At 42.0% G+C, this 19982-nt stretch overlaps 1 protein-coding gene across 1 annotated transcript; it reads left to right on the top strand.

Moving 5' to 3' along the window:
• Nucleotides 1–1510: 1510 nt before the first annotated feature.
• apbb3 (amyloid beta (A4) precursor protein-binding, family B, member 3) lies at nucleotides 1511–19092 on the top strand. The gene is made up of 12 exons (XM_044371263.1): nucleotides 1511–1548; nucleotides 2435–2696; nucleotides 3556–3614; nucleotides 3838–3886; nucleotides 7593–7742; nucleotides 9231–9358; nucleotides 10935–11049; nucleotides 11932–12013; nucleotides 12120–12203; nucleotides 13860–13975; nucleotides 15289–15468; nucleotides 15861–19092. The coding sequence occupies exons 1-12, from the start codon at nucleotides 1511–1513 to the stop codon at nucleotides 16116–16118; spliced, it is 1521 nt and encodes a 506-aa protein (XP_044227198.1). The 3' UTR covers nucleotides 16119–19092.
• The last annotated feature ends 890 nt before the right edge of the window (nucleotides 19093–19982 follow it).

Raw genomic sequence — 19982 nt, 5'->3', positions numbered from 1 at the left:
CAGTTTTATTCAGTGTTTTTACCTGTAATCTCCGGGTCGGTTTGTTCTGGAGAGGAGGAGACCTCTGCGGGTAAAAACATCCTGAATGATGAACACTGGAGTAATCCTATCCTGGTGAAGCTGGTTATTTAACAACGAAGACAACAACTCCCATGATCCCTTGCTACTTCACACTGTCATCACACTCTGTCTGTTGTTATTGTTTTGATTGAGACGCCTAGCGGCTGAAATTACATGTTGTGCGTTTAAATGTGCACGAGGTGTAATATAATAATATAAACCAGTCGCATAAAATTCTTTTTAAATAAAATATATTTTTTAAAATGTGTTTTAAATGTTATTCAAGGAGACGACGACTTCAAAGTTGTATTCAGTGAATTCCTCTAAATCTGATATAAAATTGATGATTGGAAGGGTGACAATCAGGTAACTGAAAGTCCTTTGATCGTCTCATTGAATAAGAGTGAATGTCTGATGACAAAATGAAAAAATGATGAAATGTATCTGGAAGGTTTTTGTCTGTGATAATTGAATTTGAACCTAACACACATGTTAGAAGAATATTTACAGAATAAATTGACAACATTTTAAATTTCCTAAACAAAGGTGCAGATGGCTCTTGGCCTATAGAGTTTAAAATCATTCTTAAAAACCTTTTTTGGGTTAAAAATAACTGATTGAGGTGTGAAGAACATGTAGCAGCCCAAACAATATTACAATAACTGATATATGGATCGATTAGACTGAAACGGTCCGTTACTTTGATTAAATTACAGATTTCTCTGAGTTTGAACATTGTTGGAAACATTTGGGATAATGTAAGTACACAACTCAACAACATATATAACATAGGTCTAGTTGTTTTTAGACATTTTAATGTGGAATAATTAGAGATTATAGCTTTAAAGTGTTCAAATTTCCGTTTTACTTGTTTTTTCTTTTCTTTCTTTTTCTCTTGTTTTTTGCTTCACACGTTTCTTTGTCTATTTGATGTCATATTGTTTTATGACTGTATGTTTTTATGATTTGACTTCTCCTGCACAATTTAATATAATTTTTACTGTGAAATATTTTTATTGTAACCTTTGTGCAAATGAAAAAAATACTAAAAAATACATAAAGAAGTGTTTGTAACAGCTAAACTAACCCACAGAGCTTCAACAAGCTGCTGTGGTTATAAAAACTGTCCAGTGGAGGTTTTGTTGCTGACTGTAGTTTATTGAACTGACCGTCCCTCCTTCCGGTCATATCATGGTCTCTCAATCAGCTGATTCAGCATTTTGTGTCTCTAAAGGTTCATTAATTATTCAAATCCTCTTTGGTTTCTTCTCCTCTTTCGTCTCTTCCTGTTGCTGCAGTTTGACCTCTGATTACTCGTTCAGAACATGATGTTTAACATCAACAACGTATCCTGAACGTCTTCTGAACCTGTCCACAGATCAGGTGAAGACTGGAGGAGGGAAAAGTGTCTTTAGTGTCTCTTTTACTGATGTATGATGAATGTGGCGTCATGTGCCAGCAGAGTGTGTCAGCACTGACCCGCCGAAGGTTAAAGTCACCTTGTACTGAAATAAAACTGCAGAGCGACAGAAGAGGAGGAGCTTTCATTTTATTACACTGAATTACTGCTGACATGTTTTTTTATGGATCAATAGTTCATGTTATTATTAGCACAAGTCTGAGTTTGCTACATTTAGGTAAATGAAATGATGTTTAAGACTGAATCAGTTATAAAGTGTCTGAGTTTCCTGATTATACACGCAGCAGATTTATTTCTGTAGATAACTGAGGTGTACTCGCTCACACTGAAGATCACAACAATGTGAGAGGATGAATGCAGTTTAAGTTGAAGCATTTTAAAGCCTGCAGGCAGCTCACGTATCAGTTTGTATGTAAGCAGAGAAAACAAACAGGAAACTGAAAGCAGTTGAAATGTCAGTTGAGCTGTAAACAAGTTGAAGTTATTACTGTACGTAAGAACTGAAAGCAGTTACTCTGTTGAAAGAGATAAAAGCACTTAAATGATCAGTTTAGTTAGTTTTACTTGACATTTTACTAAACAGTGTTGCTCTTAAAGCTATAATCTCTAATTATTCCACATTAAAATGTCTAAAAACAACCAGACCTATGTTATATATGTTGTTGAGTTGTGTACTTATATTATCCCAAATGAAATAGTGATGGCTACGCCTATACTCTGTGAATCTGGGGTTACGCCACAGTTACTTAGCCAACGTTCTTGCTGTGGTAGCGATTTGACTGTGATGGCACCCGCCCATCACTCAAAGCAGCCCTTAATAATACATAACTTTAAGCCTTAATAAAATGTAAACAAGTGAGTTATATGGAAATACACCCCTCTGTACAGTTGTCATGAATGAGGAAATTAGCTTTAGAGACCAGAAGCGTTTTTTGTACCAGGCTGTTTATTTCTGCTGCTTTCTCCTCATTTGAGGAACTGCAGTTTTTGGCACTTCCATGTTGGCTTCATTTTTCAGAGGACAGCTGGTGACAGTTCTTGTGTCTCTGCAGACAACATCTGGACAGACCAGAACCTGCTGTTGGACCCAGACCTTCCCTCTGGCTGGAGAACCATCAAGGACTCCACAGGAACCTACTACTGGCATGTTCCCACCGGTGCCACCCAGTGGCAGCACCCAGCACTAAGCAGGACGCCACAAGCACTCGACACACAGGTAGAACTGACAGAACCGGTTAGAACAAATACAACAGGTAGAACTGACAGAACAGGTAGAACAAATACAACAGGTAGAACTGACAGAACAGGTAGAACAAATACAACAGGTAGAACTGACAGAACCGGTTAGAACAAATACAACAGGTAGAACTGACAGAACCGGTTAGAACAAATACAACAGGTAGAACTGACAGAACAGGTAGAACAAATACAACAGGTAGAACTGACAGAACAGGTAGAACAAATACAACAGGTAGAACTGACAGAACAGGTAGAACAAATACAACAGGTAGAACTGACAGAACCGGTTAGAACAAATACAACAGGTAGAACTGACAGAACAGGTAGAACAAATACAACAGGTAGAACTGACAGAACCGGTTAGAACAAATACAACAGGTAGAACTGACAGAACAGGTAGAACAAATACAACAGGTAGAACAAATACAACAGGTAGAACTGACAGAACAGGTTAGAACAGGTTAGAACAGGTTAGAACTAACAGAATAGGTAGAACAGGTAGAACTGATAGAACAGGTAGAACAGGTAGAACTGATAGAACAGGTTAGAACAGGTGGAACTGATAGAACAGGTGGAACTGATAGAACAGGTAGAACTGATAGAACAGGTAGAACAAATACAACAGGTAGAACTGACAGAACAGGTTAGAACAGGTTAGAACAGGTAGAACTAACAGAACAGGTAGAACAGGTAGAACAGGTTAGAACAGGTGGAACTGATAGAACAGGTAGAACTGATAGAACAGTGAGTCCAGGTAACTCAGGTCAGCTGAGGTTTGTCTGACACACCAGCAGATCTCTGGAGTTTGTTTCTTCTTCTGTGGTGTTTTGTTTCAGCAGGAGGAGGCTGGATCGCAGCCCACCAGCAGACAGACGGTTGAACCACCTGAGGACAGGTAACAAACACACAGTCATGACTTACATTCATGTCCTGGAGAATCAACCTTAAACCAAGTTTTCACTCTAAAATGAATGATTGATATTACGGGAACTTGATTTTTGTCCCCACGTGACTGTAAACAGATTCATGTCCCCACAACATGAGGAATACAAGCACACACACACACACACACACTCACACATATCTGTACAGGTATATGAGTTTAGTTTCTCTCTCAGGTCTTCCTGGCATGAAGATTATCTCACCAACCACGATCCCGACTCCAAGGTAAGATAACGAGTGTGTGATTAATAAAACTACTGAACATAAGCAGAGAAAAGTTTAATCATATTACATGTTCACAACTAAATCATCACAAGGTCTTAAAGGACAAGTTCACTATTCTTCAACTGTGTCTATAACCAGCAGTCAGGTGTCCATAGTAACAGTGAAAGAGGTTTTCCTCTCTGTAATCATTCCTCCTGTTCATACTGGATATTAAAAGATCCTTCAAATGTGCTTTCAATGGAAGTGATGGAGGATAAAATCCACAGTGTGTCCACACAGTCATTTAAAAGTCTGTGTGAAGCTTCTATTCAGCTTCATCAGTCTGAGTTAGTCATATCAAGTGGATATCTGACACATTTACAGTCTTTTTAGCATCAAATTCCCTCTTTGTGTTTCCTCGGACAGTGTTTCCCTGTTGAGCTGCAGGTGGAAGTATAGTAACAAAAAGAGGAACTTTGGCACTAAAAAGACTGTAACGTTGAAAGATATCTACTTGATTTGACTCATTTGAGCTGAAGCTGAGGCTTGATATTAGCTTCAGATAAACTTTTAAATACATTTTTACACAGAAGGAGGACTGTGGATTTTGTCCTCCATCACTTCCATTGTAAGGTCATTATGAAGGGATCTTCTAATGGTCAGTATGAACAGGAGGAATGATTACAGCAAGAAAAACAGCTTTAATGTTCATTTGAAGACTGACTGTTGTTTACAACACACTTAAAAATTTGCCAACTTGTCCTTTAAAAGTAGAACCCTTGAAATGTGAACCCAGCGTAGTTAAACGCTAACTTTACATATTGCTCACCTTGTAAAATCTGATGCTGAAAGCTGATATAATTTTTATGTTTAAGAATATTATAGTATGAATTATGGATGAATTATCCAACATTTGAGTAAATGGGTGCAATGAACTGAAGTAATTGGTCATTTGAAGTTACATTTTTATTGTAGGACGTGTGAGGACGTTACATCAGACTGTGATTAGACATGAAAATAACTGGCGGGATAATCAATAATGATGCTCTAGTTACTAGTAAAGGTTCCAACCTGTTTTTATTATTAATATGTTGGATGTAAAATGCAGTTAATGTTTTTGTTCCCTTCCACTCCTGTGTGTGAATCATAGACTGTAATAAATATGGACGTAGTCACCGTGACGTCACCTACTGGTTTGAGAAGTGCTGTTTTGAAGCCTTGAGTGTAGCGATTTGACCGTCGCCATCTTGGATTTGGCCGTCGCCATGTTTGATTTTTGGAGCCAGAAGTGACCATATTTGGACGAGAGGGTGGAGCTGACCATAGCGCTAGCTGCTAGCTTGGTTAGCACGGTGCATTTACAGTCTATGGTTAACAGTGATCATGCTAATGCTAATGCTAATTGTCGCTAGCGAAAAACAGGCCTAAAACTGTTAAAACAAAATGTACTCACCGGAAAAACTCATCATCCGACTCATTGATGGATCTTTTATTACAACCAAACATTGAACGAGACTGTTTTTAGGTGAACACAATGTTACAATTAACTTTAGTGAACTGAAAACACACTGTGAAGTAGCAGCAGCTACGCCCATACACAATGGTTACGTTACGTAAGCAACGTTGTCGCTGTGGTAGTGACTTGTCAATCACAACGTAGCCACGCCCTAAAGCATGCACTGCTCTATTGTCAAATTTAAATGAAATGGAACCATAATTTTACAAAATGAACATCATGCTGTATTGAAGAAGACTTGAAACTAGCAATTGAGACCATAAACTCATTAGGAGACAGTTTACTGAGGTAATAAATCAAGAGAGAAGTAGAGTTATTTTCTCATAGACTTTCATACAATTGAACTTCTTTTGCAGCCAGTGGAGTTGCCCCCTGCTGGCCGTTAGACAGAATGCAGACTTTTGGTACTTCCGCATTGGCCTCATTTTTCAACCACGGAGGTTGCCTCTTGGTGTGAATATTAGGAGATAAACTGAATCCAGAGACCAGAAACAATGACTGACTCAGTGTTGCAGACAGTATTTGAGGCTTTTTGAACGAGTCAGTTGGATCAGCTGATGGCCGGCGGCGGCACTTTAAGGTGCTTCAGATTGAAGACGTGGTCGCTGCTGATTGGACGATTCATATGTGAACATGTCAAACAACATTTCTATCGGATGTTGCATCAAGAGTTTTGGCAGTTTATGTTTTGTAAAAAATGGTTCGTGAGTTATTGTGTTTTACAAATGGCCACATGGTGGCGCCACTGGTGACATGTTTGAACATGTGACACAATATGAGCTCAAAAACAGTTTATATCAAATATTAAATATCTAAAATACAGTAAATAATATATAAAAGCTGCTTACTAACCATCCTCTAGATAAAACTGAACACCTGCAGCAACAATATTAATTAATTTTCTGTCATTTCAGGTTCAGTTTTAGTCGTTCACACTAATAAAACACATCCAGCCTGTTAAAGAAGCAGCGTCCATCAGCTGTGATGTCACAGTTCAACAGAAAGTGTTAAATACAGTAAAACAGGTTCTGAGCTGCTTTCTGCTCATCTGCTGCACTTTAATCTGATCTAATCTGATCTAATCTGATCTAATCTGCTTTAATCTGACTCTCTGTGTCCTGGTTTCTCTGTTTGTCACCCAACGACTCACTGACTGCTTAATCTGCTCATCTACCTGTCTGTCTCTCCACCTGTCTGTCTCTCCACCTGTCTGTCTCTCTACCTATCTGTCTCTCTCCACCTGTCTTCCTCTCCACCTGTCTCCCTCTCCACCTGTCTCTCTCCACCTGTCTGTCTCTCTACCTGTCTGTCTCTCTACCTGTCTGTCTCTCTCCACCTGTCTGTCTCTACCTGTCTCCCTCTCTAACTGTCTGTCTCTCTACCTGTCTCTCTACCTGTCTCCCTCTCCACCTGTCTGTCTCTCCACCTGTCTCTCTCTACCTGTCTCCCTCTCCACCTGTCTGTCTCGCCACCTGTCTCTCTCTACCTGTCTCCCTCTCTAACTGTCTGTCTCTCTACCTGTCTCTCTACCTGTCTTCCTCTCCACCTGTCTCTCTCTACCTGTCTCCCTCTCTAACTGTCTGTCTCTCTACCTGTCTCTCTACCTGTCTCCCTCTCCACCTGTCTGTCTCTCCACCTGTCTCTCTCTACCTGTCTCCCTCTCCACCTGTCTGTCTCGCCACCTGTCTCTCTCTACCTGTCTCCCTCTCTAACTGTCTGTCTCTCTACCTGTCTCTCTACCTGTCTCCCTCTCCACCTGTCTGTCTCTCCACCTGTCTCTCTCTACCTGTCTCCCTCTCCACCTGTCTGTCTCTCCACCTGTCTCTCTCTACCTGTCTCCCTCTCCACCTGTCTGTCTCGCCACCTGTCTCTCTCTACCTGTCTCCCTCTCCACCTGTCTGTCTCTCCACCTGTCTCCCTCTCCACTTGTCTGTCTCTCCACCTGTCTGTCTCTCCACCTGTCTCTCTCTACCTGTCTGTCTCTCTACCTGTCTCCCTCTCTGTCTGTCTCTCCACCTGTCTCCCTCTCTAACTGTCTGTCTCTCTACCTGTCTCTCCACCTGTCTCCCTCTCCACCTGTCTCCCTCTCCACCTGTCTGTCTCTCTACCTGTCTGTCTCTCCACCTGTCTGTCTGTCTCTCCATCTGTCTGTCTCTCCACCTGTCTGTCTCTCCACCTGTCTGTCTGTCTCTCTACCTGTCTGTCTGTCAGTGCTTTGCAGTGCGTTCTCTCGGCTGGCTGCAGGTGGAGGAGGAGGACCTGTCTCCCGGTCGCAGCAGTCTCGCCGTCAGTAACGTCATCCAGCAGCTGTCTCACTGCAACAGTCCCGAGCAGAGAGACAGGATGGGGGCCTGGGGGGAGGTAAGACACCTGCTGTACCTGTCTGTGTGTCAGTATGTCTACCTGTCTGTGTGTCAGTATGTCTACCTGTCTGTGTGTCAGTATGTCTACCTGTCTGTCTGTGTGTCATTATGTTTACCTGTCTGTGTGTCAGTATGTTTACCTGTCTGTCTGTGTGTCAGTATGTCTACCTGTCTGTCTGTGTGTCAGTATGTTTACCTGTCTGTCTGTGTGTCAGTATGTCTACCTGTCTGTGTGTCAGTATGTTTACCTGTCTGTGTGTCAGTATGTTTACCTGTCTGTGTGTCAGTATGTTTACCTGTCTGTGTGTCAGTATGTTTACCTGTCTGTGTGTCAGTATGTTTACCTGTCTGTGTGTCAGTATGTTTACCTGTCTGTGTGTCAGTATGTTTACCTGTCTGTCTGTGTGTCAGTATGTCTACCTGTCTGTCTGTGTGTCAGTATGTCTACCTGTCTGTGTGTCAGTATGTTTACCTGTCTGTGTGTCAGTATGTTTACCTGTCTGTGTGTCAGTATGTTTACCTGTCTGTGTGTCAGTATGTTTACCTGTCTGTCTGTGTGTCAGTATGTTTACCTGTCTGTCTGTGTGTCAGTATGTTTACCTGTCTGTCTGTGTGTCAGTATGTCTACCTGTCTGTCTGTGTGTCAGTATGTCTACCTGTCTGTCTGTGTGTCAGTATGTCTACCTGTCTGTGTGTCAGTATGTCTACCTGTCTGTCTGTGTGTCAGTATGTTTACCTGTCTGTGTGTGTGTCAGTATGTCTACCTGTCTGTGTGTGTGTCAGTATGTCTACCTGTCTGTCTGTGTGTCAGTATGTTTACCTGTCTGTGTGTCAGTATGTTTACCTGTCTGTGTGTCAGTATGTTTACCTGTCTGTCTGTGTGTCAGTATGTTTACCTGTCTGTCTGTGTGTCAGTATGTTTACCTGTCTGTCTGTGTGTCAGTATGTCTACCTGTCTGTCTGTGTGTCAGTATGTCTACCTGTCTGTCTGTGTGTCAGTATGTCTACCTGTCTGTCTGTGTGTCAGTATGTCTACCTGTCTGTGTGTCAGTATGTCTACCTGTCTGTGTGTCAGTATGTCTACCTGTCTGTGTGTCAGTATGTCTACCTGTCTGTCTGTGTGTCAGTATGTCTACCTGTCTGTGTGTCAGTATGTCTACCTGTCTGTGTGTCAGTATGTTTACCTGTCTGTGTGTCAGTATGTTTACCTGTCTGTGTGTCAGTATGTTTACCTGTCTGTCTGTGTGTCAGTATGTCTACCTGTCTGTGTGTCAGTATGTTTACCTGTCTGTGTGTCAGTATGTCTACCTGTCTGTGTGTCAGTATGTTTACCTGTCTGTCTGTGTGTCAGTATGTTTACCTGTCTGTCTGTGTGTCAGTATGTCTACCTGTCTGTCTGTGTGTCAGTATGTTTACCTGTCTGTCTGTGTGTCAGTATGTCTACCTGTCTGTGTGTGTGTCAGTATGTCTACCTGTCTGTCTGCAGGGTCGGGAGATGATGCTGGTTCTGAAGAAAGACACTCTGACCCTGTTGGACCCTTTAGACCACACCCCCCTCCACTGTCAGCCAATCATCAACATCCGTGTGTGGGGGGTGGGCTGCAACAACGGCAGGTGAGCCAATCAGAAAGCAGCTGTTGCCTCCGTTATCTCACCTGATGATGGAACGTGTCGGTTTCACATTTTAGTTGCGCTTTTTCTGTTCTAGCTGTGTGATGTCACTGTGCAACTCTGTGATGTCACTGCGCAACTCTGTGATGTCACAGGACTTATATTCTCTCATTTTTTCGGATCCTCTAATATGATTATTCAAATCTCAATCTGGTGCATCTGTTCCTTCACCTGTTCAGTAACAACATACAACATGTCAATCAGACACATCTGCAGCTGTTTGAATTTAGATTTTTTTTCTTCTGATGGAGCTACGCTAACAGTTTCCCCCTGCTTCCAGTCTTTATGCTAAGCTAGGCTAACTCACATGATCTACACAGAGTAAACAGAGAGAGATGAGACGTTTACTGCAGTAAAAGTACATAAGTATCATGAGCTTGATGTAGTTAAAGTATTGCAGTAAAAGTACATAAGTATTATGAGCTTGATGTAGTTAAAGTATTGCAGTAAAAGTACATAAGTATTATGAGCTTGATGTAGTTAAAGTATTGCAGTAAAAGTAGTGGTTTGGTCCCTCTGACTGATATATTATTATATATGACATCATTAGATTATTAATAGTGAAGCATCAGTGTTAGAGCAGCATGTTACTGTTGTAGCTGCTGGAGGTGGAGCTAGTTTACACTACTTTATATACAGTTAGCTAGTTTAGTCCAGTGGTTCCCAACCTAGGGGTCGGGCCCCTCCAAAGGGTCAGCAGATAAATCTGAGGGGTGGTGAGATGATTAATGGGAGAGGAAAGAAGAAAAAACAAAGTTCTGATACACAAATCTGTTTTCAGTTTTTGGACTTTTTCTCTAATCTTTGATTTTTGCTGAAATATTGGATCATTTGAACATTTATTGAAATGAAAGCATGTGAGAAGTTTAGAGGGAAAAATCACTATTTGGTGGAGCTGTTAACAACTCATAGACATGTGAAATGTGACCCCGACTACACACTGCTTTTTGTAAGACGTCAAAAGACAAAAAGGTTGGAAACCACTGGTTTCATCTTTAACAATGTGTTGTATTTTAAAAGCTTGTTATATTATCCATTGTGTCAAATCTTCATCTGAAAAGTAACTAAAGCTGTCAAATAAATGTAGTGGAGTAGAAAGTACAATATTTCCCTCTGACATGTAGAAAGTAGCATCACATGGAAATACTCAAGTAAAGTACAAGTACCTCTAAACTGTACTACAGTACATGAGGTACTTGTACTTAGTTACTTTCCGCTGCTGACATCATTCACAGTTTGATGTTTCTGTTCAAATCAAACTCACCTTTGGGTTTGTTCATGTGTCAGTTTGCACTAACACTGTCACTCTCTCTGCTTCTTTAAATCGCTCCTCACTCACCTGCGCAGGGACAGGTAAACCTCTACCTTTACCTCCTCACACCCACAGCTACACCGACACAACCTCCTCCTGCATGTACGCCTCACCTGCTGATCACATGATCACCTGTCCATCCTGACCACTGTGTGTGTGTGTGTGTGTGTGTGTGTGTGTGTTTGTGTGTGTGTGTGGTGCGTTCAGGGACTTTGCCTTCGTAGCTGGAGATAAGGACAGCTGTGTGTTGAAGTGTCACGTGTTTCGTTGTGACGCTCCGGCGAAGGCCATCGCCACAGCGCTGCACGAGATGTGCTCCAAGGTGAGAGTCACCTCTGTTTTATTATTATTTATTATTTTATTCCAAAAAAACCCCAAAATTAGTTAATGGAGTGTAATTATTTGATATGGACATTATTTTTAGAGATCTCCTTTAAACGCTTCACATTTTGACTGTTTATAATAAAGCGACAGGAACAAACCTTTATAACCTCTTATTACTTAGTGTTTAATTATGAATGTTTAATATTACATCATCAGAACAGACGGACTCCTCTGCTCAGCTGGTCCAACACTTTGTTCAAATATTATCCACCAGCTCATCCACCAGCAGGTGGCGCTGTGACAGGTTTTTTTTTTTACTATTTTCTCAGGATTTAATTGTTCACGTCCAGCCAAATATAGTCTGCACATTTAATACGTCTATTGTGACTGAAATTGTCTTAGTTAAAAACCAGGTCATTTACAGCTTTACTGCATCAGGCCTGTGTTGAGTCTGTTTACAAGTTGAAAATGAAAACTATGTTTGTGGAGGGATTTTAAAGATTTACATCTTCTTCATATTTTCTAACAGTCAGGAAGTCCTGTGTTAACTAAAACTACAGTGGGCAGCTGATTTAGGAAATTACAAAACCTTTTAAAGTACATATTAATGTACATATATATAATAACCTGTATAGTTAAGTACTTGTGAGGTGTTTTTAAAGATTTCCGTCTAGCTTGTTTCTGATTGGATCCTGATATACCTGCTTACAAGTCTAGTTTACAAAGAAAAGTGTTTATTTATGACGTGTCTCCAGTAGGAACCAATGAGCTGGAAGGGGACAGTATTGAGAGACGGACTAATGACGAGAATAAAATGAGAGAAAAACTGAACAGATGTGTAGAAACATGGATGCATTTGAATCTTTGTGTGTGTGTGTAGATGATGTCAGAGAAGGCGCTGATGAGGCCGTCTCGCTCTCTGACGATGGAGAGCATCTCACCTGAGGACCTGCCCAGACAAGGTGACTCACCTGCTCTGCTCTCTGATTGGTTCTCTGCTGATCCCTCGTTGTTGTTGTTGTTGTTGTTGTTGTTGTTGTTATTGTTGTTGTTGTATTTGTGTTTCAGTGGAGTTTCTAGAGGCGGTGCGGCAGCAGGTCCAGAAGTTCGAGGTCGAGTACATCGGTAACCTGCCGGTGTCCCGAGCCATGGGTAGGACAGACACCCGTTACACCTGTTACACCTGTTACACCCGCTACACCCGTTACACCTGCTACACCTGCTACACCCGTTACACCCGTTACACCCGTTACACCCGTTACACCTGTTACACCCGCTACACCTGCTTCACCCGTTACACCCGCTACACCCGTTACACCCGTTACACCCGTTACACCTGCTACACCCGCTACACTTGTTACACCTGTTACACCCGCTACACCCGCTACACCCGTTACACCTGTTACACCTGCTACACCCGTTACACCTGCTACACCCGTTACACCTGTTACACCCGCTACACCTGTTACACCTGTTACACCCGTTACACCTGCTACACCTGCTACACCTGCTACACCCGCTACACCTGTTACACCCGCTACACCTGCTACACCCGCTACACCTGTTACACCCGCTACACCTGTTACACCCGCTACACCTGCTACACCTGCTACACCTGTTACACCTGCTTCACCTGTTACACCTGTTACACCTGTTACACCTGTTACACCTGTTACACCTGCTACACCTGTTACACCCGCTACACCTGTTACACCTGCTTCACCTGTTACACCTGTTACACCTGCTTCACCCGTTACACCCGTTACACCCGCTACACCCGCTACACCTGTTACACCTGTTACACCTGTTACACCCGCTACACCCGTTACACCTGTTACACCTGTTACACCCGCTACACCCGTTACACCTGCTACACCCACTACAGCTGTGTTTGGTCCTGTGAACAAACTGATCTCAAATTAAGTTTCCAACTTAACAACCAAAGTATTGACAGTTTCCAACATTTCCTGGAAATAAACTGTTCAACTGATACATTTCCAATGAATCAATAACAGCTGATTGTTGTCAGCTGATCATATCTACAGGCTAACAGTTCAATACGATTTAACATATATGAGCAGTAACATTTCCAATAATAAATTAACAATAAATTAATATTTACAGTACCTGAGTTTAAATGGAGAAATTAATTTATTTTATCTATAATTATAAATATTATTATCATTTATTATTCAATGATTAGTAACAAGTTCTTTCAGGAAACTTCTCTAATGTGAGGATTTGATGTTTTTCTCTGATATGTATCAGGCCGATACATCAGCCAATATCAGCTGACAGCAGATATATTGGTATTTGTGTATATGTGGGCCGATATCTCACAAGAACCGTCAGGTTCAGAGACATCAAAGTAGGTTTGAGGTCAATTAGAAACTGTATTGCAGTTACATAGTTTGTCCACCAGAGGGTGCTGACCAGTTGATTCTTTAAAAAGTTTCAGTTTGAGTCTCACGACTGAAAGACACCGAACACGTCTGCTGCAGCAGAGCACGTCAGTTATAATCTACTGCAGCTGCTACACTGACAACAGAAATCACGACGCTCATCTCTATTTACGCTGCTGGACTATTTTCTCTCTCTGTGTTAATTCTTTGTTTTGATAAGTGACATAAATAAAGATATTATTATTATTACATCATTGTAAACTAAATGTTTTGGTTTTTGAACCGTTGGTCGGACAAAACAAGACGTGAACACGTCCGCAAGCATTCTGGGAAAATAACTTTCACTGTTAATTGGGACAAGGGTTGCCATAGAAACCAAGGTGTCTTTGTGTGTGTGTGTGTGCAGGTATGGAGGTGTTGAACAGAGCGATCGAAAGCATCATGAACTCTACAGACAGAGACGACTGGGAGCCAATCGTCATCCACGTGACTGATAACATCCTGTCTCTGTGGAAGGGACAGGTACGATTACTGTTATTCTACCTGTTCCACCTGTTCCACCTGTTCCACCTGCTCCACCTGTTCCACCTGTTCCACCTGTTCCACCTGTTCCACCTGTTCTACCTGCTCCACCTGTTCTACCTGTTCCACCTGTTCCACCTGTTCCACCTGTTCCACCTGCTCTACCTGTTCTACCTGCTCCACCTGTTCCACCTGTTCCACCTGTTCTACCTGCTCCACCTGTTCCACCTGTTCCACCTGTTCTACCTGTTCCACCTGTTCTACCTGTTCCACCTGTTCTACCTGCTCCACCTGTTCCACCTGTTCCACCTGTTCTACCTGCTCCACCTGTTCCACCTGTTCCACCTGTTCTACCTGTTCCACCTGTTCCACCTGTTCTACCTGCTCCACCTGTTCCACCTGTTCCACCTGTTCTACCTGTTCCATGTGTTCTACCTGTTCCACCTGTTCCACCTGTTTCACCTGTTCCACCTGTTCTACCTGTTCTACCTGTTCTACCTGTTCCACCTGTTCCACCTGTTCCACCTGTTCCATGTGTTCTACCTGTTCCACCTGTTCCACCTGTTCCACCTGTTCCACCTGTTCCACCTGTTCCACCTGTTCCACCTGTTCTACCTGCTCCACCTGTTCCACCTGTTCCACCTGTTCTACCTGTTCCATGTGTTCTACCTGTTCCACCTGTTCCACCTGTTTCACCTGTTCCACCTGTTCTACCTGTTCTACCTGTTCTACCTGTTCTACCTGTTCCACCTGTTCCACCTGTTCTACCTGCTCCACCTGTTCCACCTGTTCCACCTGTTCCACCTGCTCCACCTGTTCCACCTGTTCCACCTGTTCTACCTGTTCCACCTGTTCTACCTGTTCCACCTGTTCCACCTGTTCTACCTGCTCCACCTGTTCCACCTGTTCTACCTGTTCCATGTGTTCCACCTGTTCTACCTGTTCTACCTGTTCTACCTGTTCCACCTGTTCCATGTGTTCCACCTGTTCCACCTGTTCTACCTGTTCTACCTGCTCCACCTGTTCCACCTGTTCTACCTGTTCCATGTGTTCCACCTGTTCTACCTGTTCTACCTGTTCTACCTGTTCCACCTGTTCCATGTGTTCCACCTGCTCCACCTGTTCTACCTGTTCTACCTGTTCCACCTGTTCCATGTGTTCCACCTGTTCCACCTGTTCTACCTGTTCTACCTGCTCCACCTGTTCCACCTGCTCCACCTGTTCTACCTGTTCTACCTGTTCTACCTGTTCTACCTGTCTCTGTGGACAGGTAAGGTTAATATTATTCCACCCGTTCTACCTGTTCCTGACAGGAGGGGGAGGAGCCTTTCTGGGAGTGTCAGGTGCGTTTCCTCACTTTTCTGGGCGTCGGCCACGACAGCCACACCTTCGCTGTGATCGTAGACGGCGGCACGCAGCGCTTCGAGTGTCACGTGTTCTGGTGTGAACCGGACGCTGGGATCCTCTCTGAGGCCGTTCAGGCTGCATGTATGGTGAGTTTTTCACAGAAGCTCAGAACATTACAGGTGCGTCTTCATTTGGACCTTAAAAGGACCTGAAATAAAACAGTTGCAAATAAAGGACTTCATATTCGAGGGTAATTAATGGATGAAATAACTGATAATGAGACAAAGAGTCAGTATATTGATATGTTTAAATAACGTTCACACAAATTTTCACCTTTTACATGTAAATTAAGTGACTTCTTTCAACTTTTTTATCCCATAAAAAGCCCTTAAACAGTTCACATAATCCCAATCCCTTAATTAATTGATTAATTACCCCCTAAGGTACCTTTATTACAGTCAATAATAAGTCCATAACTGGTACTGATACTGATCTGCTGCTCATAACGTCTCTTCTCTTTCGTCCTTTCTGTCGTCAGGTTCAGTATCAGAAGTGTTTAGTGGCTCAGACTCCTCCTCCGAGGACCAAGTCGTGGCACGCGACCCCATCAAAGGTCAAACGGGCCAACTCCATGGACGGCGCCGCCTTTCCTCCCCTCACATCCCGTCTCCATGGCAGCGGAAGCACCTCCATGATGCCAAGGATCACCAAGGGCAACGGCAGCAGTGGCAACGTGAGGAAGGGCATGATGGCCTTCTTCGAAACCTTCCGCAACAAACAGGCCGCCACGTCATAATGACGGGGGCGGGACCACCAGAGCCGCCTGTCAGCAGATGCTGGTCAATCCTCCGCGATGGAGAACCTGAATGTCTCACGGGCTAAACTGCGTTTGTGGCTCTGGTGGTCCGACCGGCTGATTCTGCTGCCTTCACATCACCAGCGACGAGACGGACGCCGCGTCTCTTTCTGTTGACCTGTTTGAACCTGTCGTCACGACGTTAGTTTCACCTGTTGGTGGTTACAGCTGTCGCTCGGTGACGGCTAATGTGGATTCTCTTGTTAACTCGACATTAAACAGGATGATAAACACCTGCTGCAAAAAAAAAAACACCAACATCAGACTCAGATCCTGATTATCAACAGAAGACAGTTCAGACCTCCATCAACCAATCGTCTTCTTCATGACGGCAGAGTTCTCAAACAAACGTGTTCCGTGTTTCTACCTGATCTGAATTAGACTTTCTCACAGAGGACATGTTGACACGTGACAACAGAATAATAAAATGTTTAAGTTTCAGGGTCCTGGTAAAGCACATTCTGGCTCACTGTCACACTGTCATGGTTTATGGGGACAACGTTAACGTTACCTGAGCTTCCCCTGCTATGACAAGTCAAAATGTCCGCTGTGAAAAAGATCTACAGCCACAATATTTCATGTTTTAAATGCTGGTGTGACAAACCCTAAAGAGGCTAATCACCAGCTAACTCAACTCAACTAACCCAACTAAAATATAGAAACTGTGATTTCACATTAACAGGTTGCAATTGAGAGCGCGTGACAGCTAGAAATAATTGTTGAAATAGTTAAAAAAAATAAATGAAAAGTTTAGATAATTAGCTAAAAGTAATGGACAAACAGTTGTATGTTAGTTATATGAAAATATATTGTAACAATGTCCACATTTAGATCATAAATAGTGCTAAATAACATCCAGTTTGTATTCCAATCATATCATATAAGCCCATATTTGAGTGGATGAACAGCTCGAGCTGATCTGACAGAGCTGCGAGGGAACGTCTAGCAGCTCCAGTTTAGGAGAGAAGTCAACTACATTTCCCAGAAAGCTTTGCTGTCAGAAACATTGTTACAAACATCGTTTCCTGGAAATGTTCTGAGTAATTTTCAGGTACTTAACAGCTAATTCTTACAGAGAGGGTGGTGCAATTTGTGAATTATAAGAAAAAACAGAAAAAAAAGTGTTGAATTGGTTAAATTGGTTGGTTCAGATTTGCTATATTGAGGTTCATATTCTGTCTCTTTGACAGAAAATACTCAGTTTTCAGTGAGAAGTTTTGTGTCAAACTCATATTAGCATGTTAGGTTGTTTCTGAAAAACTCTACAATGAGCACATTTCCTGTAAATCTCCTAAGAATTAATACCTGAAAATTACTCAGAGAATTTCTGGAGAATAAGTATAAAATGAAGGGATCTGTAAGATAAAACATCCAATCAGAGAGCTTCAGTCTCTGTTGCTATGCGGCTGAAGGCAGACTGAAGATAAAAAAGTTATAATAAGAATATTCTAGAATGCTGATGTCACAGCAGCAGCAGCAGAGGCTCATGGGTAGTGTAGTCCCTGAACACGTTCAACAGAGCAAACTGAGGGAACGTTGAGAACATTTCTTCTTCTTCTTCTCCTGAAACTCTGACTTTTCTCTGTCAGGTTTGTTCCAACAAGCTCGTAATAAAACTGAAATTACAACTTAATAAAAAGAATTAAAGCCTTTTAGAGGTTTAAATTAAAGTTTTCACAATAGATAATGCATTAAAAACCACTTATTATAATTCTATTAATTAACCATTAATTCACTATGAAAGTTAAGATGAACTCCTGAATTTTCACCTTTATTATTTATTAGATATTAAGTGACTGTTTTCAACTTTTAAGGGTTTTTTTCTCCACAAAAAACCCTTAAAGTGTACAGAAAGCCAATTTAAATTACCTTAAAATATTACATTACATTAATTTATCTATTAGTTATCCCCTTCAAATCCTATTAAAAGTAACACCATGATTTAAAGGGTTTTTAAGACTTAAAAAACTGTAATTAAGGTTCATTTATCATAATTCATCAAATTAATTCACTTTGCAAACTCAGATAATCTCAGTCCATTAATTTATTGATGAATCTTCCCTTTAAATACCTTAATTGCATGGTTAATAGGTAAATTGGTGGTGTTTTAAGGTTGAGGGAGATGTTGAACATGACACTGATCTGCTGTTCTGGTTTCAGCTTCATGAACGTCACCTGTTCATGAGGACGTTTCACCATCGACGTCATCGACACCCCTAAAATGTCCGTATTAGGCGACCTGTCGCGTTCCGTTTGTGGACGAGTTTCATTCACAAGAGAGTTCCCGAAGCGTGAAAAGGACAAATCAGAAACCAGCAGACACATTTATCAGTGTCACTAGTCGTGTTAGAGCAGCTGAAACAACGAGTCCAGCTGCCAGTTTAATCAAAAGCCTTTAATGTTATTGACGGCAGCACGTTTCTGTCAGCAACAAACTGCAGATTTGGAGGTTAAAGGAAACTTTTTATAAATATTAATCCATTAACAGACAATATTACACGACCAGTTCTCAGTGTTTGCACTGCTTACAGTTGGACATGGTGGAAAAACCACTTTACTCATGAAAGCAGAAAAAGGTGATTTCACTGCATCCAGACAACGTTAGACTCCTAGAAATGACCTTCAGATACGCTAAACTGTTTTCCAGCGACGTTGTGTCGACAAACCTAATCTCTGCCTGGATGATGGTCACAGGAAACGTTTTTTCAATGAATTAGGCGCCAACATGTTGAGCTTCAAGTCACTACACGCGCCCCGCTACCTCAGACTCAAGCTAACGCTAGCTTACTGGGAACACCGAGCGCTGCACACCTGGGCTAACGTTAGCCAACTAACATGGCAGGTATTGCAATAAAGTAATATTGAACTTATTGGAGCCAATCACAGCTGTCCATCAACGCCCACACGGCAGACATCAAAGCATCTTTACATCTTTTTAATGGAGCAATAATTTCCAAAAATGACCACCAGCGCACTTATTAGAGGAGCTGAATGTAGAGATTGAGACCAGAACGACTCGTTGAAAACAATGATTGACTCAGTATTTCAAGAGAGAAGTTGATGCTTTTTAAATGTGGTTCAGTATCAACAGTTTGGCAACTTAAATACGTTTAATTAACAACATTTTCTCATCATGTCGAGAGAAAACGAGATTCGGCAGCGTTACATTTCTGGTGTAAATGTATTTGCTGTTGTAGTTTAGTTGAACGTGAACGTAATTTCTAGAGGACGGTTGCCACATTAGACCAGGTCTAGTTCAGATAACACCATATTCACACGTGTCTAACATGGACGCGATTCGACTCTTTCTCTACAACGTCCAACATCTGGTCGTATAATATCGTCGTGTAAGTTTCCTGAAGCCTCGCTGTGTCGCTGTGGTCTTTATGTTTGTCTGACAGACTCGTGTCAAAGTGTTCAAAGCGTTACAGGAATGTGGGAGATCGTAGAGACTCGAGACTCGGTTTATTTGGACGTGAGAGCGAGCTTCGGTTTTGCGGTCGGTGACGTCGGTGAGCAGCTGTGACGGAAATAAAGACGGAATGCTTCAGCGTTAACTTAGATGCTAAAAACGTCTTTCTACATATCGATAGATAGATTTACAGTATATAGAATATTACAGCCTGCAGTAGGTGATGTTACAGCTGCACAGAGACACTGAGGCAGCTGTTTACTACTGACAGAAACATCTGGCAGCATGATGATGATATGACAATGATGATTTAATTTCATTCCTACTTAAGAGAAAATTCTAAGAAAATTGATTAATGCCGCAATTTCTCTACAATCACTTGCACGTTAAGG

Source organism: Thunnus albacares, chromosome 13, assembly GCF_914725855.1.
Source record: "Thunnus albacares chromosome 13, fThuAlb1.1, whole genome shotgun sequence".
NCBI lineage: Eukaryota > Metazoa > Chordata > Actinopteri > Scombriformes > Scombridae > Thunnus > Thunnus albacares.
The sequence above is the reverse complement of the archived record's forward strand: the minus strand, read 5'-3'. Positions and strand labels throughout refer to the sequence as shown.